A 26,575-nucleotide genomic window follows, 5' to 3' on the forward strand; every position below is an offset into this window, starting at 1 on the left:
ACTGAGAGAGCAAGTGCATCATGCCTTTCTTTGTGCAGAACTTTGTGCAGTGCCACAAGAGGAGATAATGATCAGAATTTTTTTGTGTTCAGTAGGACCCAGAAAGCGTGGAGTTTGCATGACCATAAACACAGGCTGCAACTAATAGAAAACTCTGAGAGTATTCCATTTCCCACTCAAAGTCTACCTCATTGTGTTATTCAGCCAGCTTTATCTCCCCAGCCAACCCAAGGCCATCCAGGACCACAGTGCGTCAGTGAGTTTTGAGTGAATAGGCTGGTACTGTTAGGACTGAGGGACCTCTTAGATGTGATATGGGAAAGGATTCAAAGGAGGGCCAAGGGTGAAAGGTCTCCCAGACTTTTTTTTCCCCCCCAAGACACAAAGATGGTAGGTAGTAAGTAGAAACACCTGTGAGTTTTTGTTTTTTCTAGCTGGATCATGGCTGATACACCACCTGTGAGTATCTCACTTATTTGTGGACGTGTTCATTGTCTATCTCCCCTGCCTCCACTAGAAATGTAAGCTCCATGAGGGCAGGGACTTTGCTTTGTTTACTTTGTACCCCTACACTCAGAACCACTTCTGGCATATGCTAGGCACTCAATAAATACTTTTTTGAATGAATGGAGACTGCAGCATCCAAGGAACAGATAGGAAAGTGATGACTACATGAGGCAAAGGAGAGCAAGGTCTGAAGTTTATTCATACTAGGGAATTAGCTTTTGCAACAACAAAACAACAGTGAGCTGTTCAGCCTGTCTTTTTCTTTCCTGGATATCTGGGGCGGGGGGCAGTTAAGTCATGGCCAAGTCCTACCAGTATCCTCTGACCTCTGTGCCAAATCACACTTCTGGATAGAAGACTGTGGAATCCTGGAATCTCTGGATGGGACACAGTGGAATCCCTGGGCCCTGAAAAGAGTCCAGGGGAGCTGTGCAAATGGTCCAGGGAAATATCCATCCATAGACATTTCCTACCTGTTCTCTGGATGCTGGAGTCTCCTATTCATTCATTCAAAAAATATTTATTGAGTGCCTAGCATATGCCAGAAATGGTTCTGAGTATAGGGGTAGTAAACAAAGCAAAGTCTTTGCCCTCATGGAGCTTAAATTTCTAGTGGAGTCAGGGGAGACAGAAAATGAACACGTCATCCCCTCTGCGGCTCTTGCTGGAGCCCTGTGAAGCCTCTGTTGTGATGGGGAATGGCGCAGCTTGCATATGAACTTGCTCCTTTTCCTGAAGCTTGAAATTCACACATCTGGCGCGTTGTTCCAGAATTTATAATGCAAAGTCTACATAAACATTCCTGTAACCCTTAATGTCCTTAAACTTGTTGCTTCTCATATTAGCTTGGATCTGCCTTTGTCCACTCTTGAAGGGGACGGTCTCCAGAATGATGCTCGCTCGGTGTTGGGGTTTGAGGACTCCAAGGCTGCAACAGAGAATGGAGCATGTCAGAAAACCAAAAGCATGATAATGACCCTGGAGCCCTTTTCCACCCAGCTTCCTGAGTGGGAGGGAGTGCTTCCACTTTCCCTTCCCCGGTGTTGTGGAGTCTGCTCAGGAACCCATGTCCAGGAAGGATAGTGCTAATCTCAGGGGGGAAAAACAGGAGAAGGCTGAGCACTTGCAGCACTTACAAGACTTTCTGTTGTTTCTTGAAGAGGCCACTTCCTTCCACAGTCAGCACACAGTCCTCAACCTGCTCCGAGAGGGGGTTTGAAAATATCACCTGTATGGAGAGTGGCTGGTTCACAACGGCTGCTCCTAGAACCTAAACAGACCAGGAGGGGAAGGAGAATTAGTTCTCATTCCCCAACTCACCAGATATTTACGAAGGGCACCGTTCTGTAAGGTGGCAGGATATGCCACCTCCAAATATGCCACTTTGGCATAAGAATTCTTTGAGCCGAAGACAATTAAGAAGAAGCAGATATAAGAAAAGCTCTCTAGTTTCCCTTTATTTGCCTAAAAGCAGGACATAAATTTACAAAGGTGTCCCCCCTCCCCTCTCTACCAGGAAGGACAAAGGCTGATCACCAGAGATGCCTTCAGACCTTTATGAGCCTGGAGAGGGCACCAGAGGAATCTACACAACAAACTTTCTAAGTTTTATCTACCATGAGTTTCCCATGTATTTGCCTTCCCAAAATTTGCCATCCCTTGAGACTCAAGGTCCTTTCCCTTTCTCTTGTCACTTCTCTAAAAACATATTGCTTCTTTGCTAAGATGCCACAAAAGCCCAAGTTCTAGCCAAACCTTCATGTTTCCCCACTGGAAGGGGCTCCATGGGCTTACTTAACAGGGTCTAGGAGGCTGGTTGACTTTGGGGAGACAGCACGGGAAGGAAGGGAGCCCTTAAAATCTTCCCACTTGGAAGACCGCAGAATGTCAGAGCAGGCGGGGTCCTCAGAGGCCATCTAGCCTAATCCCCTCTCTAACAGTTCAAGAAACAGGCCCAAGGCCCTGTCCAAGGATACACAGCCAAAAAATGGCAAATCAAGTCTGAACTGACTTTCAGACAGGGCTCTCCCCCGACCAGAGACCTTCCCATCTGTGCTCACTTTCCTTATGTTGACCCATGGGGAAGGCCAACAGCAGGAGGGGCACAAGAGGGGGGTCTCTCCTATTGTCCATGGCACCTGCTCAAGGACCCATCCATAGGGCCTCTAGTGAGTGGTGCAAGAGGATGAAGACCTCTCAGACAAACTTCTCCCTCCTGGAGCACCAGAAGAGGCAAAGGAAGGAGGGGATGCTCTCCTAAGCAGGCCCAGGCTGCCCTCTCACAGGGCTTCACCCCCTCCCCGCCAGATCCAAAGAGCCCCACAAGCCATTTGCAGGACTCCTGCCTACATTAATCGTGATGCTTGGATAAGATAAGGTGATGATCTTGTTCACCAGGATTTTCTCAGGACTGCTTTTCTCTTCACCCAGGGCACTGATGCGGATCAGCTTGTCTGTTGACAGGTACTGGCTGTACTGGGAATAGGAGATTTTGCAGGGGTAGGTCTTTGCTAAAGAAAGAACACAAGGATGGGGTGAGAGTAGCTGAGAAAATCAGCCGTACCTGGGTTGGACCTGGGTCTCTCTTCCACAGAGAAGAGAAAGTCAACAAGTACCAAGTCCCAGGGAAGCAGGTGGCAGCTTTTTAGATGAGGAAATGAGCTGAAAAGAGCCAAAATGGCTGCCCAAGGCCATTCTCCTAGGAAATGGGAGAGCTGAGGCTCCAACGAAGGTCTCAGAGACTCCAAATCTCAGGCTTTTTCTGCAAAACCAGCTACTTTTGTTGTGGTAGGAAAGGAGGAGGAAGAGAAAGGAGGGAGAGAGAAGGAGATACAAGGAAGGAAGGAAGAGAGGGAGGGAGGGAAGGAGGGAAGGAAGGAAGGAAGGAAGGAAGGAAGGAAGGAAGGGGGAAGGAGAAGAGGGAAGGAGGGGAATCGTGCCAGAGGGGACAGTAGAAATGATGGTGTCTCAGGGGTCTGCCCCCAGAACCCTGTTGGCTGGCTTGACCCCACTGACATTGCCAAAACCAACTCTGCGTACACAAACTGTGCACATGCGTACCTTCTTTAGGAGAGAGTGTGATGAATGCTGTGTCCTGCCAGAATGGGGACAGGGGGCTGCCATCGTGCAGCAGAGACTGGGCACTCAGGTTCACTTTGAGGTCCTTGAACTGGGAGGACATGTTGAGGGCCAGCAGGACAAAGCATATATCCTGGCCCATGTTGGGCGGGTCGAGCAGCTTGAATTTCAGGGAGACTTGCACCACATCACTGGGTCGAAGGGAAGGTGTATGCAGGCTCCGAGGGCTGTCCTGGCTCAGTGATGTGGGCCCAGAAGGTTGCAACTCTGCTCCTCTTTGGGAGCCATGGAAGCTTCTAGCCTTCAGCTTCTGCAGAGCCTTCAGAAACACCTGCCTCTCCTGGAGGGATCCTGAAGTAGGGGAGAGCACAGCACCAGCTGTGAGCCAGGCTGACCGGGGTAGACCGAGGCTGAGCGCCATCCCCCACCCAATATCTCCACCAACAACTTCAGGCCTTCACTCCCAGTAACAAGCACTCCCTCCACGCCTCATGTGCTTTCCCAGGCAGGCTCTGCTGGCCACTTCACACCCTTCCTCCTGTATCAACCACAAGCAAGGTGTATTACCATTAGCATTCTTCTTCTTCTTCTTCTTCCATACACAGATAAAGAAAAGGAGGCTAATGGAAGTCATGTCACCTGCCCAAGTCACACAACTAGTAAGGAGCAGATCCCAGATGGGAAGCAAACCTGCCCAACTCTAAAACCTGTGCCTGTGACCGCTCAACTCTATCCTGATCTCCTCAAGGGAAAGACGAAGGCCCACAAATGCAGAGAAATAAACCTCTTAAAGACAGCAGGGCATGGTGTGATGTCCTGTTCCAGAGCCAGATTATTGGTCAGGGATAGACTAATTCCTGGAAACTAAGGGAAAGGAGAAGCACAGTAAATAAGTAAATACATATGAGAGGAGGTCTAGGCGTGCAGAGTTCCCAGGGTGGCTCCAGCTTCCCTGCTCTATCCTGGGGGTCCCTGTGGGCCACATGTGCAGGAATACTTGCCCACGCCTCATAATTCCAGAAGCTGCCTTTGTTGAGTACTTACTATCCCCAGGGACCAGCTCTACCCCTTCAATGCATTTGCCACAACTTCCTGAGGCAGAGGCCACTTTTATCCCCTTGCTCTGGGGTTCATTCTAAGGCCAGTTCCAGACAAAAGAGAATCTGAAGACATTTGCTTCAGTAAGAGTGGGCCCACAGGCTGAGGGCAGTGGCTCACACCTGTAATCCCACCACTTTGGGAGGCCAAGGAGGGTGGATCACTTGAGGTCTGGAGTTCGAGACCAGCCTGACCAACATGGTGAAACCCTGTTTCTACTAAAAATACAAAAAATTTAGCCAGGCATGGTGGCAGGCACCTATAATCCCAGCTACTTGGGAGGCTGAGACAGGAGAATTGCTTGAACCCAGGAAGCAGAGGTTGCAGTGAGCAGAGATCATGCTGTTGCCCTCCAGCCTAGGTGACAGAGCAAGACTCTGTCTCAAAAAAAAAAAAAAAAGAGTGGGCCCAGGAAGATGGGAATCTGATTTAGCGCATCTGCGGTCTGTGCAACCCCAGACCCTGTCAGGCTGGGTGAGAGAAGACTGAATACTGCTGGCCTGAGGAGCACCTAAGCAGGACACTCAGGCCCACTCGGGTATGGCTCCAATCCCCCTGAGTCCACAGGGGACCCCGTGGGCCTCTCTAGCAAATGCCGTCAAAGCCCTGCCCATATTCCCTTGGCACTTGCCATTTCAGTGTCCACAGGCCCAACTTTTTAAATTGCAGCCCCTGCAACTCTGTCTGAGGTTTTCTCTGCTACCAGAGCAGACTCAGCTCATGCATGGGGCAGGCCAGAAGTGCTAAAGAATTTACATCCCCCAGGAACAGCCCTCAACTCATGACCAACAGGAGTTGATGGATAAACACCCTAGCCCCTGTGACTCTCTGGTGTGATAAATCGGCAGTGTTGTTCTACACTTCACACCGAATCAGTGATAGGGTTGCCAGATTTAGCAAACAAAAATACAAGGCAATTTAATTTGAATTTCAAATAAACAACAAATAATTTGGGACAGCCTTTTTTTTTTGTTTAGAAATGAGGTCTCACTCTATTGCCTAGGCTGGAGTGCACTGTTGCCATCATAGTTCACTGCAGCCTCAAATTCTGAGGCTAAATTGATCCTCCCATCTCAGCCTCCCAAAGTGTTGGGATTGCAGGTGTGAGCTTACAGCTCCTGGCCTGGGATAAATTTATGCTAAAGCATTATTTGTCCTTTATTTTCTCTGACAACCCCACTTCCAGAGCTCCCGGCCAGCTGTCACTGTGCTAACAGGCTTGAAAATGTACTCTTACATCCACTTCCTTCCCTTCCCTGTCTCCCTCACTCTGCTCCAGGATTTCCAGGATAGCCTAAAAAATAAACCACTTGTATTTGAATGCTTGCCTCAGGATCCATTTCTGGGGCAGCCCAGCCAAGATGAGGCCGGAGGCCCCAGGGAGTGGGTGGTGATGGCACTGCCGGGCTGTGTTCAATACTTGCCCCCTACTGCGAATCCCCTTCCCAGGTGGGGAATTCTGGAGCCTCCCTGCGTCTGTCCCCGAGGCCCACGTAGACGGACCACAGACACCCACTCACCAGCACTCCCAGCAACTGCTCAGCCCTCCCCACCGCCCTTCAGCCACCCTGCCTTGCACCTGCTCAGATCCTCCCCAGCCAGATCCCAGCTCTGGCCCTCGCCCTGCCTCTGGCCCTCATGGACTGGATATTTTTGCCTGGCTCCCTGGTAATTGAACCTAGTGGCTGGCGCTTCTCAATGTCCAGGCATTCATCTATAGCTGACTAACACAGCCTCCCCTGTGACCCTGCTGCCAGGGCTGTCACCTCAGAGTCAGCCTCTGGCCGTGCCGGTCCCACAGGGAGGAGGGGTGGGAGTGAACATCTGGGCTCACTTCAGCCTGTCCTCCAAAGACTCAGTGAAACACAGTGAATTAAATAATACCCTAAATAAAATAAATGAATGGCAGAGTGTTTACTAAATTCCCTGCCGTCTTCAGTGGGAGGCTGATTTTAGGGGGAAGCAGGGGTGAAGGATTCATATTCTGTTTGGGCTCCACGGTCCATGTCAGCGCCTTGTGGCGGGAGCTCGCTGGCCTGCAGGATGTGGGGTGGGGGTGTCATGAGGAAGTGAGGCTGTGAGGCCACCCCAACTGGGGCCTCAAAACTGAACAGCTGAGGAGACAGTGGGGCTGGGTCCTGCGTCGCAGATGCTCTCTGGCTCCCTGGGGTAGGGGAAGGTTCCTGCAGGGCTGGGGCTCTGAGTAGGGCTGGCTTACTTACTTACCTTCTTCATACTTGTAGTTCTCTGTGATGTCATCCCGCTCGTCACTCTGGATGCTCTTTGTGCTGATAAAATTGCCAACAGAACTCGTGTCCTGGTGAAGCTTCTGCTCCTTCCCTCCCTGGACGAGCCAGGACATGCAGTCAGCATTCACCATCGAAAACACAAAGGGCGTGTCATAGTTCAGGTCCACTTCTCCTTCTTTGATGGCTCTGACAGAGGCAGGGCCACAGCAGTAGATGCCTGAAGGAGAACAGGGGAGCCTCGGTGGGCTGTTTGTTGCAGGGCTGGGCAGGGGTGGGGTGCTTTCCACGGGAGCGGGGCCTGCCTTTCTTCTGGAGAGCCTCACCGTTGCTCATCTCCTGAGGTGTGGCGTCCAGCACCTGCCAGCCTCCATATCCAGGGGGCAGATCCTTCCGGGCCATCCAGCACTCATTCCAGACATGGAAGTTCCTGTGTCAAACAGAGCCAAGGGAGATGTTGTACTGCTTGGTCTTTCTAGAACAAGGCAAGGGAGGGATGAGCAAATGAACTGTTGGATAGAAAGACAGACTTAGCACACACAGGGCTTAAAACCTCTGTGGATAGCCAGGCACGATGGCTCATGCCAGTAATCTTAGTACTTTGGGAGTCTGAGGTGAGAGGACTGCTTGAGCTCAGGAGTTCAAGATTAACCTGGGCAAAAAAGGAAGATCTTGTCTCAAAAAAAAAAAAAAATTAACTAGGCATCATGGCACATGCCTATAGTCCCACCTACTTGGGAGGCTGAGGTGGAGGATCACTTGAGCCTGGGAGATCAAGGCTTCACCTTGATCATACCACTGTGCTCCAGCCTGGGCAGCAAAGCCAGACCCTGTCTCAAAAAAATAATTAATTAGTGACAGGTCTTCCTCTTGTGGACCTCTCTTTGCCTCCCAGAAAAGAGTTTCCCTCTGCAGACTCAGCTTGTGAACAGAAAGTGAAGGCTTCCAGAGTCTACTGAAGTTAAAAATCCTTCACTGTCTCATGAAACAGTCTTTGTGGCCCCTTTGTGTGTGTTGCTGACTCACAGAGGCACTCGTGGTCTTTGTATTCGGAGGTAAGGCCGTCCTGTGGTCAGAACTGTTGGGACTCAGGAAACAATACTCCAAAATGAAGGTCTCAGAAGCAGAAGTGTTTTTTTGGAACTTTTCCTGTCTTCCTGTCTCTCAGTCTCATTTACCCCCATGGCTAGGCATAGAAATTAAAATCTCGCCTCCCCAAGGTGGGAAGGTCGGTCATGGAAACCAGAACCCCTTTTCCCCAAAGGCAGTCTTAAAACCTAAAAATATTACCCTAGCTTTCCTTCTGCCTTTTTGTATAAAAACTGGCCATAAAAAATTTGTCTGACCTACCTTGACTGTAGGTCAAAAAACCCTCATTCTAGAAAGGGTTCTGCCCTATATTGGGAAGGAAGGAACCCATGCTCAGAGAGGCCAAGCAGAATGTAGACAGACAGGGCTGGGTTTCCCCACTCAGTCTATTAGCATTAGGTCATACCATTTGTCCAAGCATATTTCTACATGGCTGTCCATACTCTGTTAGACTAAGCATAAAAATGGACAATTTCCCCTGTATCTTTGGGTCTTCATTCTGAAGGCTTCTGTGTATACGTTAATTAATGTGTATGCCTTTTCTCCTATTGATTTGATTTTGTGAGTTGATTTTTTTTTTTAAACAAACCTTCAAAGGGCAGTGGGGAAATTTTCTCCAGGCCCCATAGAGCCAGGAGGTTCTGTGATGGAGGTGACAAAGATGAAAACCTCAACCCAGGGCAGAACACTCTTATGATATGAGACTTCTAAACCCCAAATGGGCTTTGTTCAGATGTCTCCCAGCTGAAGATTGGCAAGAGGTGTGGGGACAGCCTTGGTGGGGGGTGGGTGGGGGAGGGTGAGGGTGTGTGGAGGAGGTGAAGGGGAGGGACCAGGCTCATGGACCTCGTCCTGCCCTTCCTCCTGCCATGGGGCTTGGCTCTGATGTGTGGCCCTAGAAATAGGTTGAGAGGTTGTTTCTCACCAGATAGTATCCTTCTTCTTATTCCCCAAAATCCTGCCTGTGTTGTCGTAATACTCATCTATGATCAGGTTTCCATCTGTATCGTGGCCAGAGTCGAAGTTGGTGATCACACGGGTAGGGATCCCCAGACACCTCATCACTGCAAAAAGGGCGGAAAAAAATCACCTGTGAGCTGTAGATTCCGGACCCGTGTATTCCTGGACTTTGGGGCCTGGACCTGGGGAAATCTTCCATTTGCCATCTGCAGGAACATGCTGAAGCTGTCTGGAACACTGGAATAGTGATATTTCCAACTTCCTTCCCCACTTCTGGAGCTCATGGGAGAGATTCTAGGCAAAGGTCGGGATGCTGACTGCTCAGACAAGCACTGCCTGAGCCAGTAAAGTCTAGCAAGCTGTGAGCTCTGCTTACGCCAGGAGGGTGGGACTGGAAAGCCTTTCCTTTGGCAAAACTCAGAGGCCTGACTCAACTGCATTTCTCTTCTGGCCCTAAATCTCCATCTTCAAGCCAAAACTGGAATTCCATTCCTTTCTGTGATTAGGATTATTGCTTCAGACCGTCAGATTCTCAAGCAAAATATTCTGTGGCTTGGATTCCCCCTTTTCCCTGGGTATATGATCTTGGAGGCCTCTCTAGAAAAGCATCACAGATTAAGCCAAGAGGAAAGAAAACCATGTAACAAGATCTTAGAAAAGTGAGAGTTTCTACCTGGTAGAGAAATTCTTGAAAGAAGGTAGAGTGTTGTCTTTATTCCTGGGGGCCACGCATTCTGTTTGCCAGCCAACTTCCTTTCTTTATCCTCTGCTGTATTTCCATTCTGTGCTTTCTATTTTTTTCGAAGTCAAAAAAATCGCACTCCAGTCTCCTCCTCCTCCCGGGTTCAAGCGATTCTCCTGCCTCAGCCCCCTGAGTAGCTGGGATTACAGGCGCACAATACCACACCCGGCTAATTTTTTTTGTATTTTTAGTAGAGACGGGGTTTCACCATGTTGGCCAGGCTGGTCTCGAACTCCTGACCTCAAGTGATCCGCCTGCCTTGGCCTCCCAAAGTGCTGGGATTACAGGCGTGAGCCACCGTGCCCGGCCTCTGTGCTCTTTTAAGTACAGGAAAATCCGACCATGAAATGCTCTGGGGATCCCTGTCCCTTCATGTCCAGCAATGACAGTCCGCTCAATCTAATAATGACAATAATAGTATCTACCAGCTGGGCATAGTGCTAAATGCTTCACACATAGTATCCTTAAGACAACTCTATCTGATGGCTACTATTATTATCTCCATTTTGAAGACAAAGAATCAGAGGCTAAGAAAGTTTGCTACCTTGACGAAGGTCACACAGCTAGTAAGAGGCAGAGCTACCACTAAAATCCTGGTTTCACTGCTAAGCTTGCAATCAATACTGAGTCCAGCTTTTGGTAGTATGCATACAGTTCAGCATCTTAGTGTTTTTACCTAATTTTACATCCTAAGCATTTTCCTATTTTATCGAATATTTGCCAAAAGCAAGATTTTAGTGGTGATTATTTTGAAACATTTAGTTGGTTTTCAATTTTCCCCCTGTTGTAAATACTGTGATAAATACCTTTGTAGATCAATATCCCCCCTCCCCTGGGACATATTCTAAGGGGTAAAATGACTGAGTCAAAAATATGGTTATTTCTAAGGGTTCTTCACACACACTACTGTCATTTCTTAAAAGTTTATAATTTTTAGTTTAAACATTTAATTGTGTACAGATTTTAGCTCACCCTCTTCTTATTCTGCACTTTGACACAGAGCCTCTCCAGGCCAGGGTGGGGACAGGCCTCTGGATGCGACCAGAAAAGGGAGGGGAGAAACCCAAAGGGAGCCTTGAGCTTGCGTGGCAGGTCTGAACAGGGCTGAAGAACTAGGGCAGGTGGTGGGTAGAGCTGACAAGTGGGTTGTAGGTGGAGGTGACACAGGACAGCTGCAGAGGTGAGGCTGAAGGTTGAAAAGCTGTCACTGAAGGACCCTGAGACAGCAGTGAGGCAAGAGAGCAGCATTGCAGGGGCGCATTTATGCTAAAAGTACAGTCAGGAGGGTGGATGACACTCACAGTGACAAGAAAACTTGCCAAGGAAGAGGGCAGGGAGGGAGAGCAGGGAGCAAGCCTCCCCCTGCCCTTCACCCAGATGGATGAGTTCATGAGTGGCCACCTGAAGTGTCAATAGTGGTGTCAACTCCTGCTAAACATGACTTGATGGGCACTTCCCACCCTAACACAGGTAACTGGTCCTGAAGCACTTTGAAGTTCTCCATTAACCAGAGTATGAGGCTTGTAATGAATTGTTTACGAGTCTGTCTTCCTGAGGGCAGGGATTGTGTGTTATTCATCTTTATCATTACTCAACCATTAACAATACAGGGCAAGGCCCATTTTGCATCTTGCTGCATCTTTGCTGGATGGATGGATGAGTGGTGTCTTGTGAATCTTTTGCCTGTTCTGGTGACTTCTGAGTTCAACTCACCACTATCCTAATGGTTGTGGGATATGCTTTGGGTACCAAGCTCAACTGTCCGTAGAGCATAAGCTTTGAGTGGTGATGGATTTGCACTGATCCAGTCTCACCCTTTGCTCATCATGGCTTGTGAGAGGACTTGGATGGGGAGCAGATTGTCACAGTAGAACAGAATGAAGTTACAGAGGGGCAAGAATGGTTTCTTACATAGGGGGTGAAGCCAAGGCATCAGCTTTAAGGCACTCAGATCTGTTCAGCAGAAGTCATGCACACATATGTTTCCAGGGGCCTTGCTCCCTCTGTCCTTCTGGTTCTGTCCTCCCACAAAGAGCTCATCCCGACTATGGCTTTCTCTCCCACTTCTGTGCCCAGGACTCTTGAATTTGAATCTTGAGCCTGTCTAGAGACCTTGCTGTCACTGAACACATCCCTTACTGAACTTACTGTCTTCCAGCCTTCTCAGTCTTCCTTTCTAGTCAAGGACATCATCATCATCATAGGTACCAGGCATGGTGCCAAGCACTGCACAAGGATTATCTCCCTTAGTCTTCTTCATACCCATGTGATTATCCCAACTTTAAAGATGAGACACCTGAAGTTTAGAGAGGTAAGGTCACAGGGCAGAAAGAGAAAAACCAGGGCAGGACATAAACCCATGTTTCTCTGATCTCAAAGCCTCTCATGTTTTTAACTGCAGGCCACAACACTGCAACTCCACTGGACATCTCAGCCACACCTCAGTCTCAATGCACCTTCCTCTGTGAGGTTTTCACTAATGACTCCACACCACACTCATCCCTTCTCATGCTCTCACATAACCCTGATCACCTGTGTCACATATTTCAGCACTGGATTCGGCTCTCTGTAATTTAATGTGTCTGTCTTACCTTGTCTGCCAAATTACAAATCCCCCTAGAGTTGAGCTCATATAAGACTTTTCTTGCATTTCTACATTCCTAGTACAAGGCTGGGCACAGGGTAGGTGCTCATTATATTCCTGTTAAAGTGAGGCACCTTTAACCTGTTTCTGCAGACTATCAGTCCTGATGACTCACAGTTTGACATGAGATTTAGGTGACCTGTCACTGATGATTTTGTGGGATCTGAGTCCCTCGTGAAAGAGAAACCCATGTGTGGCATCTGTGCTTATGGACATGCATACGCTACATGCACTGATGCAGTGACAACTGGGCAAAGGTGAACGAGATCTCAGAGTTGTGAAGGGACCACAGAGTTATCAAGGTATATCACACCACATTCTCAGTATCAGTAATTACATTTCTTCATTCAGCCGTTTAGTAGTCATTCAGTGATAAGTGTTGAGACCAGGTAGTCAATTAGATGAAGAGGATACAAAAACGAAAGACATTCCTGCCTTCGAGGAATACAATTTCACTTGACTGGTAGTGGACCATGTCCTAATGGTGTATTAAAATGATGAGTATGGGGCCAGGCACAGTGGCTCAGGCTGGTAATCCCAGCACTTTGAGAGGCCAAGGAGGGAGGATTGCTTGAGCCCAGGAGTTTGAGACCAGCCTAGGCAACATACTGAGACCTCATCTCTACAAAAAATAAAAAAATTAGCCGGGTATAGTGGCACATGCCTGTGGTCCCAGCTACTCAGGAGGCTGAGGCAGGAGAATCGCTTGAGCTCAGGAGGTTGAGGCTGCAGTGAGCCATAATGGCGCCACTCTACTCCAGCCTGGGTGCTCCAGCCTGGGTGACAGAGTGAGATCCTGTCTAAAATAAAATAAAATAAAATATCTAGTATGTTTCAGGACTGGCTGTAAAGCTCTTTTTGCTGCAATGTGGAATGTGGCCCTAATTTTATAAGAAAATTCAGTGGAAAGTTAGAGTTCAATTTATTGAAATGCATTCAGTTAGCTTTACTGCCACACTCCCACAGCTTTTATTGAGAAATGTGGCCAAAACTCCAGCTCTTAGAGTCAAAGTAATTGAGTATAAATGTGATGACTTTTATCACCTTTTAATTTCTCCCTGAACGCATTAAGCTTCCAAATGATAAATATATCACTTCCTGCTCTTTATCCCATGCCTTTAATTGTCCCTTATAACCAAGATGATCGTATTGCTTTGGTCTTTCAGATATGCCATCACTAATCATATTTCAACTGTTCTCTCTCATCTGTAATGGCAAGGAAATGAAATCTTATTTGTTTCCTTAATAGTACCTTAAGTATGCAAAGGTATACCATCTATTTTCCATGATAATCTCCGGTCTTCTAGCCTGCACTAAGACAGGGCCCTACCAAAATTATTTTTTGATAAGGGGGTGGGGGCAATTAAGAACTGAACCCTCATCATCAAAGTGCAATAACCTGTTACTCAAGAAGTACAAATGAGCACTGTTTACAGAGAAATAGGAAATGGAAACAAGGATATCAACCTTGAAGGAGCAAAGCACAGCATGTAGGACCTGGGTCATGTATTAGATGAAAATGGCAGCGCAGAAGATGGCACTGGGCAGTTGCCATGGAGCTGTGAGACCTGCTCTGTGGCTCTGTGGAAGATTTGTAAGGGTTATCTGTCTGTGTGTGTGTGTGGGGGGGGGGGTCTTAAATGGCAAAAAAGGCCCCTTCACAATGAGCACTACAATCTACTCCCTCCATCCTCACACAAGTCAGTCTCCTGGACCAACAGAGAAAAGACAAAAATTTCAGCTGCTTGTGTGGGGATGGACAATCAGAAGACTGCTTTAAAAGACCTCTAGTCGAAATGTTTAATATGAATATTTTATATCTAACTTCCAGTTGCAAAATACAAAGAACAGAGGCATAAGACCAACAATACAATGAAGCCCTCGGGCAAGTCTAAAAGGTAGAGTTGTGCAGGACAACTGTCTCAGTGTCTTCAAAAAAGTCACATATTGAATTAAAGGATCTCTTTGATATTAAAGGAGACACAGAGGACATTGCAACCAGGTGCAATGTTTGGTTCCTAATTAGATCCTGATTTGGACAAACTGACTGTACAGACACAGCCTGTAGCCTTGTCCCCCGCCACTTCATGCTAGCAAAGACTGAACCATCTCAGCCAGGCATCAAGGTCAACATCAACAGTGATAAGTCGTATTGACAGCAGGTACCCTTGATATTATATGAGCAGGAAGCACTACTTTTGTTGTCTTCCTCCCCAAAATACATACTTCTAGTATGATCATGAGAACAATAACAGACAAATCGCAATTGAGGTACTTCCTAGAGCAGCGTCCAGGCCACAACACAGGCTTGGGAAGCCCAGAAAGAACTCAGCAGTCTTATCAAGTTAATGAAATGAGATCACAATTGAGGGAAGCTAAGATGGCTGAAATTTGCAGGATGGAGTGTATGGAGGGGAGAGAGCTGAACAGAGAGAGTATTCCAGAGATCTGCAGAGGGGTCTTTCAAGTCTTTGGCTGAGTGGTAATCTGTGCAAGCATGGGGATGAAATTCCAGGAGGCCAGATAAAGCAATAGAGTGGAGACGCCTCATAATACATAGGGCATTTGATAAGAGTCTTCAGAAGAGGCATGACTTAGTAGTGGGGCTAAATTAAGCTTAGGGTAAAGACTGCTCTCGAGCCATCATAACAAAGCTTAAAAGCAAACCTCAAGGAGTTTGAGACCAGCCTGGCCAACATGGCAAAACCCTGCCTCTACTAAAAGAACAAAAATTAGCCGGGCGTGGTGTTGGGTGCCTGTAGTCCCAGCTACTCAGGAGGCTGAGGCAGGAGAATAGCTTGAACCTGGTAGGTGGAGGTTGCAGTGAGCTGAGATTGTGCTGCTGCACTATAGCCTGGGCGACAAGAGCGAGACTCTGTCTCAAAAAAAAAAAAAAAAAGCAAACCTCCAAAAGCTCAAATTAATCTGCAAGGAATTTGTTATTGCTGTACCACACAAAGTCCTTTAAAGGAATAAAACAAAATCCAGTTATCGACAGCATAACACAATAAAAAATGGGCAAGCACGCAAAGAAACAGAAAAATATGACCCATAGCCAGCAGAAAAATTAATCAATAGAACCAGATTCAGAAATGCCAGAGACAATCAAATTAGCACTGAGTGACGAATCATCCATACTCCAAACCTCAGCATCATGTAATATACCCACATAACACACCTGCACAGGTACCCCCGAATCTAGAATAGAAGTTGAAATTATTTTTTAAAAAGCTGACCTCAAAAAAAAAAGCAGACAAGAACCTCAAAGAGCTATTTTAAATATTATAAATATGCTCAAAATGCCCAAAGGGAGTTATAGAAAAACAAGAACATAATGAGAAGAGAAATGGAAGTTAAAAAAAAAAAAGACTCAGTGGAACTTCTAAAGATGAAAAATACACACTGGTCCAAGTGCAGTGGTGTTTACAACTAATTCATCACAACAAGTTACAGATTTCTTTGTTCCTTTTCCATTCCCACTGCTTCACTTGACTAGCCCTAAAAAATAAACAAAAATAAAACTATATACATATGCATGCAAAAGACAAATACAATAGATGAAACCAAAACCATACTGAAAAAAATACTGCACAAAGATAATAATATGATTTTTTTGCGAAAACACATCCAACTACAGTGCTACATATTAAACACATTAAAATGTTTCCCTATCATGCAGAGAGGTGAATGGAAGTGGGCTATGAGATAAAAGGGGGAAATTAATTTTAATAAGAAGGGCCTTTTACAAAGGGGGGCCTGAGCAGACCAATTATGGTAAGTGCCGTGAAATGAGGAATATAGTTAACTCTAAACATTCCAAGAAAGAAAGGAAATAAAAGGGAAAAAAAGTGGGAGAGAGGGGAACTGAAGTTTCAGGGATAGCTAGAAACAACTTTTTTATTTATTTTTATTTTTTGAGACAGAGTCTTGCTCTGTCACCCAGGCTGGAGTGGCCTGATTTCAGCTCACTGCAAGCTCCACTTCCCGGGTTCATGCCATTTTCCTGCCTCAGCCTCCTGATTAGCTGGGACTACAGGAACCCACCACCACGCCCAGCTAATTTTTTGTATTTTTAGTACAGACGGGGTTTCACCGTGTTAGTCAAGTTGGTCTTGATCTCCTGACCTGGTGATTCCCCTGCCTCGGCCTCCCAAAGTGTTGGGATTACAGGCATGAGCCACTGCACCTGGCCGAAACAACTTTTGAATAAGACCCAGCCAAAGCCCTGGAGCCCAAGAGGCAGAGATTAAAACAGTACCAGATTAATTATAATAGCTAACATTTAGATAAAACTTATGGGCCAGACATCTTTCTATCTACTCTCCATGTATTAGTCAACAACCTTACGAGGGAACATTCCGTACTATCTTATGTCAACGGAAATCAATGGAAAATAAGAAAGGTTTGTGTTTAGTCCAGGGCACTGCACAAAAGAGTTTGAACTGGGATCTAAGAAAAGGCTGGGGTATGCACCAGGGCCTTGGCTGCAGTTCCTTCTTTGAGACTTAAGGGTAAAAACAATGAGAACAAGAGTTATTGTATTAAAATGAAGATGAGATACGTTTTAAAGGCCCCTACATAATTGAGTTAGAAAAATCTTAGATAATATCTAGCTCAGGGGTTTTCAAAAAAGTATTAAGCAGAGGGCCCTATATGCAAACCAATCATAAGTGAGGATTTGATGTATAAAAGACATGCAAGTTGGGTTGCTTTAGTTTAAGAGGAGGGCCCAGTCCCAGTCCCAACCAGGCAGCCTCCCATCGCCCACACCCTTTCCTACCTCCCCTTCCCCTTACAGCCCCTGGGACCTTGGACCTTATTTTACAGAAGAGGGATGATGCTGTACACCTGCTAACGGTCACACATTAGTACCTCCCAACCCTCAGCCCAGGTCATTGCTGTCCCCTACCCCACTTCCAACCCCAGGAAGTTATGGACAAGAATAGACCAGGCATATTCCCAGGATGCCTGGCTTCTTCTCAAATAATTTTCTTGAGATATAATTCACATACCATAAAGTTCAGCCTTGTAAAGTGGACAGTTCAGTGGTTTGTAATACAGTCACAGGTTGTACAACAATCTTTACTGTCTAACTCCAAAACATTTTCACCTCAAAAGGAAACCTCATTACATTAGCAGTCACTCCCAACTATCCCCTCCTCCCAGCCCTAAGCAACCACACTCTACTTTCTATCTCTATGAATTTGCCTGCTCTGGACATTTCATATGTATGAAATTATACACTATGTGGCTTTTTCACAGCTGGCTTTTGGGGAGTTTTCAGGCAACAGAACATCACTGTCCCCTCTGTACTCTTGCTATTGTGCAAGGCATCCAGGCTACTTCCCAGACCTCAGCCAAGGGCTGAGGGTTCCAATCTTGTCAAAGAGTGAAAGGCCAGAACAGGAAGAGCCTGAGGGCCTAGAACTCCAGGGTGCCTGGCCCCGGGCACAGAAAGGGTAGGCCAGGGAGTTCTCTAAAATTCTCAAGTAACAGGCAACTAAATGGATGCCAAGGACACAGCACATCCCAAAAACTATAACCTCATCTTTGAGGCACGCAAAGCCTCCTTTTGTGGTTTTTCTATGGGAAGTTGAAGTCAATGTGTCAACGTGTTGAAAGGCCACACTGGGAGGCAGGGCCGTAGAGGGGAGATGCACGTCTGAGTCAGACCAGAGTCCCTCGGTCACTTTAAGCCTGCTTCCTCATCTGTGAAATGGCTATAATGATATATCGACTTTGCAGGTGGTGGTCAGTATTAGTAAAAGTGAAAGTGTCCAGTGTGTTCCTGAGGGACTTGGTGCTGGATTAATGGCAGCTGCTAGCAATGTTCATGAGGTGGTATGGCCTGATAGTTAGCACATGGCTTACAGAGCCAGCCAGACTTGGGTATGAGACTGGCTCCACCACTCAATTTCCTCTTCTGAAAAATGGAGATGATAGGTCCCACCTCATAAGGTCATTTAGGGGATCAGACAAGAGGACCCTAACTGATGCTTCCTGAACACTCACTATAGCCAGGCACTATTCTAAGCACTCTCCAGTATGAAGTCACTCAATCCCTTCAATAATCCTATGAGGTAGGTACCACTACTTTCCCCATTGTACATCTGAGGAAACTGAGGCACAAGTTAAATGACTTGCCCAAGGTTACTCAGCCAATTAATGGTAGTGCTGGTATGCAACCTCACGCATCTTGCCTCCAGAGTCCACAAGCTTCTCCACTACTCTAGGCTGTCAGGGTTTTAGCACAGTGCCTGGCACAAAGGAAGTCCCCAATAAACATTAGTTACTATGGCTATGAAATAATAACATATATATTTTCAAAAAACATGCTTTGGGAACTGTTTGAGGTTAAGGAGTTTGACTAAATCTTTAATTTTAACTTTGGTTGAAGACAGAAGCTGGGTCTTACCCATCTTGTATCCAAGAGCTCTTGGAACACAGTGAGTGCCTGGTGTAGAATAAGGACTCAGTAAGTATTGCTGTGAAGGGATGAGTTTTTCAAACTGCTGTATTTCTTAATTTATAACATGGTAGCCCTCTGGGGGAAGGTTAGTGCTGATTGAGCTACAGGGGACTGGGCCACGTTTGACCTACTTTGACCAACCCTTTGTTTTCCAGGCCACTAAAGGGCCATGATTCTCACAAACATGTTAATTGGTCTACTGTCATTGCATAATCTCCATTCACTGGCTCCACTTCTCTCATCACACAGTTCCAGACAACCACACCCAAACCTGGCTCACTCCTTCTACACACACATACCTGGCCCATTAGATGCTAGGCTTTTCCACACACTGGAAGGTTCCCTCTCTATCTTATACAAGATCTAGTCTCTACCTGTCAGTCTTGTGCTTGCTTCCTGAAGGACTCAGTCCTCTCACTTCACCCAAATCTTCATGACATGGAGTCTCAAAGCTGTGGAATTCCTTGTTTCTTATACCTGGGCACTCAACTCATCCAACTCAACTCATCCAACTCAAGAGCTGGCTCTGCAGCTGCAGAGGAGTAATCTTAGGGCTTACTGATCATTCTCATCAACTGTGCAAAGTCACTCTCTCTCGGTGGCAACACCTCCTCGTGCCCTTGGACAGATGCCTGGGGCTCTCTGAGCTTCCTTCAGGGAAGTTGCATTCTTCCAACAGCCCAGAGATGGGCCTGGCACATATATGCACACGAAATGCAACAAACTTTGTCACACACGAAATTCTACCCAGAAGGCCTGAGCCCCCAATAAACACCAAGCTATGGGCAGATCTGGTATTCTTGGATTCCCCTAAAGAGTCCTGTGAGCGAAAACCTTGCTTGGCTTCTCTCTCCAGCTTAACACAATAAATAACCTTCTGATCACCACCCAAATCAGAATGCGCAAGCCAAGAGGCCGAGAGCAGGCCTGGGTGTGGGGCAGGGCGAGGGTGAGGACCCGGAGCAAGTGCTTGGCCCTGGGTGAGGCAGAAGGCCTCCTCCTTTCACCTCCATGTGTGACTCATTTCCAAGTATCACTCCCCTCATGATTTCCTCCTCATCTCCTCCTCTTGTCACCCACAAACCAACTTCCATTTGCCATCTTTTCCACATATGTATTTTTTAGTTTTTCCTCTACTAATGTAGTATCCATTCCTTATCTGAAAAGCTGACCTCACATTTTCTTCCTTCCCCTAACCCTCTGGCCAGAGTCAGGCTATCAGGCCCTCAACAACTCCAAATTCAAGGTCATTTCCCTTGGGTTGCCATCTTGCTCTGGCCCCATGGCTCACACCACAGCCCTGACTCACGTTTCCCTTCCATGTACACATCTTCATTGAGCCCATTCTCTGTGCTCAGAAAGGACACTAATCAGTTTGTAGTTTCCTAATTACTCAGCCTCTCATCTCATTTCTGTCTTGAACCTAGACAGTTCCCAGCCAAGCTCTTAGGAATATGCTGGTAGGTTGCCTAAGCTTAGACGAAGCAAGGGTGTCAGGCGTCCTGGGACGTGTGACTGTCACTTCGGAACCATGGTCTGACATAAGCCCAGACACGTGCAGTCTGAGGTCCGTGATGCGACACTTTATTTTTTTATTTATTTTTTGAGACGGAGTCTCACTCTTGTCACCCAGACTGGAGTGCAGTGGCGTGATCTTGGCTCATTGCAACCTCTGCCCCCCGGGTTCAAGCAATTCTCCTGCCTCAGCCTCCCGAGTAGCTGGGATTACAGGTGCCTGCCACCGTGCCCTGCTAATTTTTGTATTTTTAGTAGAGACGGGGTTTCACCATCTTGGCCAGGCTGGTCTTGAACTCCTGACCTTGGGATCCACCCACCTCGGGCTCCCAAAGTGCTGGGATTACAGGTGTGAGCCACCGTGCCCGGCCGAGACATTTCAGAGAGGAAAAGGGCTTCCTTCCAAATGTCCCTTGGTGTGAACTGTGTGGGACTGGGATGGGAATGGTTCAGAAGGCTCATACATGAGCGGCTATACTTCTGACCTTTTCGTGGGGTCCTTTCTACCTCCTACCTGTGCACATGACGGCAGCAAAGACCCAGCATTGCCCGTAGCGCACGGGCTGGCAGCCTGTGGCGTTCCACTGCTTCAGGATGGCCACACTGCCCGTCCACTCCGCAGGGTTGGCGCCATCTGTGTAATTCTCACTCCATTTTCCATTGAGCACCCCATTATCATCATTGCTGTTGATCTGAAGAGAAGCCATATAGAGAAGTGTTAGAAACATCCATTTCCTCAACATGCCATGTGTGGGCTGCCTTGGAAGACCCATGGGCCTGAGAAACAGAGGAGAGACTTTTGACAGCATTTTACTGTGGACTTCCAGACCTGTGGGGAGGGCTAAGGATGGGGGTTGACTCTTCTGACTTTTGCTCCACTGTGAATTAGTTTATTATTATGTTCCTATCTACCCCTTACCCGTGTCCTCCCATCCCCTGCAAAGCTGGAGCTTACCTCTGAGAGCTTTAAAAAACACTTCAGAAAAGAGGAAATTTAGAAACAACAAGACCATTTCCCAAACTGGAGCTACACTCACCCTTTCTCAAAACATGCAATTTGGAATTAATAGAGGTGATGACCCACACCCAGCTATTTCAGAGCTCGGTTGAGAAAACTTGTCACCCACATTCTGGCGTCAGTCTCATCCAAGATGGCTTTGCCAGAGGGTCCCTCTTTCACCCACTGCAGGGGGCAACTGTGAGTGGGCAGGGCTCCCGCTGCACAGCTTCCTCCCTCCCCGGGCACGCCAGGGACCTCACCATGGCACACACCACTCTGCTGACGTAGACGGGGCTTCCCCGCAGAGCACAGTCTGTGGCTGGGTCAGTCTGGAAGTGCAGGCTCTTGTCTAGCAGCTTCAGGCAGATGTCTATGATTTTGTCTTCAAACTTCGGGGGGAGAGGCAGAGAGGGAAGGCACCCATGCTTGTCACGTGGGAGTATGTAAAAAGTAATGACTTCCCCCCAACCCTAGTGGAATATAAACTCACTTGGAAGGTAACTGTGTCAAACAGAACAGCCATGAATTTCCTCCCATTCAGGTGTGGGGTTTCAAAACTCTAGGGTCACAATTCACCTGGTGCATATGCCCTGCACACCAAATCCCTCCCCTTCACTCCAAGATGACTATTGCTACTCCTGGGTTGTTTGGGTTTTTTCCCCAGTGAGTCTGACTGATTGAAAAGGCTCCTCCTCTCCTCTCAGTCCCCACACTCCTAGAGCACCAGGGGGTGTTCCTGCCAAAACCACATTGCCCCTGCTTCCACACTCACCTGCTGACCCTGCTTAGCATTGGCAGCTACTGCTGAAGTGAGGGTGCCAACCTGCCATGGCACCTGTGATTCACTGGGGCTCTAGGCTGACTAATTGCATGTGAATTATGAAAATTTCCCACCCAAGGCAGGCTGGCTCCTCCTGGTCCTCCAGACTTGGTGTGAATGCCACTCCCTCTGAGGCCTTCCCCGAGCCTGAGCCTGCTTTAGCGCCACAGCCCTGGGTATGTCCCCTCTCCGCGTGAGACTCAGTTACGTGATGTAGTCAAGTCTGTCTCTTCCTGCCTGAGTCTCGGGGCTGTTTCAGTCCAGCTCTCTTCACAACTCTGGACCTTAGGCCTGGCATGGTGCCCAGCACATTGCAGCAACTCTGTACCTCTTTGTAGAATGAGTGTAAATGAATACATTTATTCCTGTGTAACACTGGGCAACATGCAGAATTAGGAGGCTTCTCTGATCAATCTTCCCCAGAGGACAGTCTGATCAGCTCACTTTTCTGTTTTCAAATTTTCAAAGGCCTCCTACAGCCTAGAGAATCAAAGCTCTGACCTCCTTCAGAAGACACATAAGTTCCTCCCAGATCTGGCCCCAACCTACCTCTCCAGCCTCAAGTATCAATAATTGCCCTCCGCCCCCATCCCTACCATTTTTTCTCCAGCAACACCAAATGTCTGCAGTGGGCCAAACCGTTTCCCACCCTCGTGTCTTTGCTCATGCCTTCCCTCTGTCTGGGATGTTTTTCCCACTATCCTTCACTTGGCTAACTCAATTCAAACATCTCCTCTCCCAGGAAGCTTCTATGATACTCCCATGCCCAACCAAGAGCTCTTCCCCTTGGCTCTCAGAACACTCTGCCCCTGTCTCTCAATCTTTACATATTCCACTGCATGATAAGTGACCTGTTTATGTGTCTGAGTCCGCATTACACTGTAAGATCAGGGACAATGTTGTATTCATTTTCATATCTCTAGCACTTAGCACCCTGCCTGGCACTGAGCAGGCGATCAATATATATTTAATGAAGAAGAAAGACAGAAATGGGCCAGGCGCGATGGCACACACCTGTAATCCCAACACTTTGGGAGGCCGAGATGGGAGGATCATTTGAGCCCAGGAGTTTGAGACCAGCCTGGGCAATATAGTGAGACCTCGTCCCTGCAAAAAATAAAAAAATTAGCCAGGCGTGGTGGGGCATGCCTGTAGTCCCAGCTACTCAGGAGGCTGAGGTGGGAGGATCACTTGAGTCCAGGGGGTCAAGGCTGCAATGAGCCATGATCTCACCACTGCCTTCCAGCCTGGGTGACAGAGCAAGACCATGTCTCAAAAACAAAAAACAAGACAACAACAACAAAAGAAAGACAGAAACAGAGGGACCCAGGTCTGAGAAAGCAGCAACCCCTCACTTCTGTTTCTCACAGATGGCAGCCCACTCCTGTCCAGGTCTCTCCATGATGCCCAATCTGCCCACGCTTAGTGAGGATTGGGGATGTGAGTTGGGGCCAGTTGAGGCCGCTATATCTCATCTTGGCTAGAGCCACCCCTGGGCCCAGGCTGGGGCTGGAAGGACACATATGTTGGAGTTCTATTTGGGCAGGTCCAGGAGAGGAATTCATATCAAGCTAAGACAAGGCTCCACGAGGATCCCCAGGGTTTCCTAGCTGACAGCTTTCTGAGTGGCCGAGGGCTGATCCTCTCCCTCCCACAGTGCTCTTGGCACTGGGGCTCAGCATCGAGAGCCCTCTTCCTTGCCTGGCACTGGACTTCCTGAAGTCCCTGCTGCAGGCTGAATTTGAAATGAGAGGCAGGCTTTTAGAAAGGCAGGAGGTGCAGAGCATTGCAATTAATATGACGTTATTTTTACATATAAAGTAGCATTTTAGAATGCGTATAGAAAACAAAATGTAGAGGAACATACACCAAGCTGGTGATGGTGCTTGGGATGACCTTCATGTATCCATTTTTGTAATGTCTCTTTGCAAATCTTTTTAAACAAGCATGTATTAACTTTCATAATTAAAAAGATGTATCATCAAAAAGACACAGAAATAAAGAGACAGTAGCCATGGGGAGGGAGATGCATTGCTGCTCATCAGCCCTGCTTCTGGCTGAGACATTCAGGGGACAAGTTGTCCTTGGTGTGACAGAATTGATGCTAGGGTCAGTCACCAGGGGTTGTGAGCATGAAGTGAGAGAGTGGAAAATGGGATCCCAGTGGAAAAACAGTTTAATGAACCAAAATGCCGGGCATCATCACTGCTGTGGTGGTTGCCATGCCTTCCATCCTCACCCTCATGCTCACTGGAATTCCTGGGTGAGGTGCCTTTAACTGCCCTTACCCTTAGCTCTTGTTGTCCAAATCAGATGTGATCAGCAAAGAGAAAGGCCCTCCCACTCCCTGTGGCTGCTCCTCGGGCAACCTGGGTTCACAACACACATCTTCCTCGTGCCATTTAGTTAGCGTTGGTCAGCAGTTCTAGGTGAAGCTCACATGCGCCCTGCTCCCTCTCTCCACAAGCTCAGGGCTGGGATGGGCCATAAGCAGGGCTGAGACTCACCTGTCCATAGTTCCAGGGACATGGGCGGATCCAGTTCTTGCTGCCTTGGTAGATGAAGCCATAATCATTCATGACATACTCCTGCCTCTGGGGTTCACTGTCCAAGTAGACAGCATCCTCTAGGAACCAGAGTGGGAGGGCACGAAGCAGAAAAGTCACCTTTCCCTTACTGCCCCATTCTCATCCCCACAGTCCCAGAGGAAACGGTTCTGGAGCAAGGGCCCCTGGCGACACCAAGAGGGGCACGAGGCAGTGGGTCTTAGGGAGTCCATGCTCCCAACACCAGCAACAGGCTCAACGTGAACATAAGGTAGAATAATAAAAATTTCCCTTTGGTGGAATTTCTTGGTTTACAAAGCACATTTACATCCTATCCCCACTTTAAGGTTGAGGAAACAGGCTCAGAGTGATTAAGTAAATTGCTCAAATCACACATCAGCACAGAGCTGGAAATTGAACACAGCCCATTGATTCCATATTCTGTGCTTTTTCTGCTGTACTAATCTTGGTTGGAAAAGAGCAAACCAGACCTTAAGGGTTGGCATTGACCTCGTTATTCCTTTTGTAGGCATTTAATCTAGACAAAGCATTTCATATGTGCACAAAGGTTTAGACACTAAGCTGTTCATCTGAGTGCTGTTTATGATTCTGAAAAGCTGGAAACCACCTACACGCCCTGTTATTGGGGAGTAGTTAGATAGCTTCAGTACATCTCCACCACGGAATCTCATACCATAGAGACGTAAGGCAGCAAAATCGTGTACATGGACGTGGAAATCTGTATGTGATACATGAAGTCTGAACAGATTATGAACAATGTTTACAGCATGAATTTTTATACATATACACATATACGTGCTGCCCATATGAACAGAGGGTTTTGAAGCCAGTTCAAAAATAGCTTAACATTAGGTTGGTGCAAAAGTAATTGTGGTTTTTGCCATTGAAAGTAATGGGGCTTTCTTGAGGGTGGAGGGTGGGAGGAAGGTAAGGATTGAAAAACTACATGTTGGGGGTGTGGAGAGGATGTGGAGACATACCAACACTTTTACACTGTTGGTAGGACTGTAAACTAGTTCAACCATTGTGGAAGACAGTGTGGCGATTCCTCAAGGGTCTAGAACTAGAAATACCATTTGACCCAGCCATACCATTACTGGGCATATACCCAAAGGATTATAAATCATGCTGCTATAAAGACACATGCACACGTATGTTTATTGTGGCACTATCCATACTAGCAAAGACTTGGAACCAACCCAAATGTCCATCAATGATAGACTGGATTAAGAAAATGTGGCACATATACACCATGGAATACTATGCAGCCATAAAAAAGGATGAGTTCATGTCCTTTATAGGGACATGGATGAAGCTGGAAACCATCATTCTGAGCAAACTATTGCAAGGACGTAAGACCAAACACCACATGTTCTCACTCATAGGTGGGAATTGAACAATGAGAACACTTGGACACAGGGTGGGGAACATCACACACCAGGGCCTGTCGTGGGGTGGGGGGAGGGGGGAGGGATAGCATTAGGAGATATACCTAATGTAAATGACAAGTTAATGGGTGCAGCACACCAACATGGCACATGTATACATATGTAACAAACCTGCACGTTGTGCACACGTACCATAGAACTTAAAGTATAATAATAAAAAAAAGAAACCATTACAAAAAAAAAAAGAAAAACTACCTGTTGGGTAGTATGCTTATTACCTGGGTAACAAAATAATGCGTACATCAAACCAAACCTCTGTGGTGTGCAATTTACCTACGTAACAAACCTGTACGTGTACCCCTGAACCTAAAATAAAGGTTAAAAATTATCTTTTTAAAGTTAAGAACAAACAAACAAAAGGCCATGGGCACAGACGTCCGCTTCGCAGGGTC

The 26,575-nt window shown here is 47.2% G+C and overlaps 1 protein-coding gene across 2 annotated transcripts in view; it reads right to left on the bottom strand.

The window, feature by feature from the left end:
* Positions 1–1,011: 1,011 nt before the first annotated feature.
* TGM5 (transglutaminase 5) overlaps positions 1,012–26,575 on the bottom strand; it is a 34,012-nt gene continuing 8,448 nt past the window's right edge. For both annotated transcript variants that reach the window (XM_003805588.6, XM_003805587.6), the window contains 10 exons: positions 24,676–24,794; positions 21,609–21,737; positions 20,863–21,040; positions 8,944–9,082; positions 7,256–7,359; positions 6,910–7,149; positions 3,568–3,936; positions 2,857–3,017; positions 1,644–1,777; positions 1,012–1,435 (listed from right to left, as the gene is read on the bottom strand). In XM_003805588.6, coding sequence (XP_003805636.1) covers positions 1,282–1,435; positions 1,644–1,777; positions 2,857–3,017; positions 3,568–3,936; positions 6,910–7,149; positions 7,256–7,359; positions 8,944–9,082; positions 20,863–21,040; positions 21,609–21,737; positions 24,676–24,794 — 1,727 coding nt within the window. In that variant the 3' untranslated portion in view covers positions 1,012–1,281. The remainder of the gene's footprint in view (positions 1,436–1,643; positions 1,778–2,856; positions 3,018–3,567; positions 3,937–6,909; positions 7,150–7,255; positions 7,360–8,943; positions 9,083–20,862; positions 21,041–21,608; positions 21,738–24,675; positions 24,795–26,575) is intronic.

This window comes from Pan paniscus, chromosome 16 (assembly GCF_029289425.2).
Source record: "Pan paniscus chromosome 16, NHGRI_mPanPan1-v2.0_pri, whole genome shotgun sequence".
Classification (NCBI taxonomy): domain Eukaryota; kingdom Metazoa; phylum Chordata; class Mammalia; order Primates; family Hominidae; genus Pan; species Pan paniscus.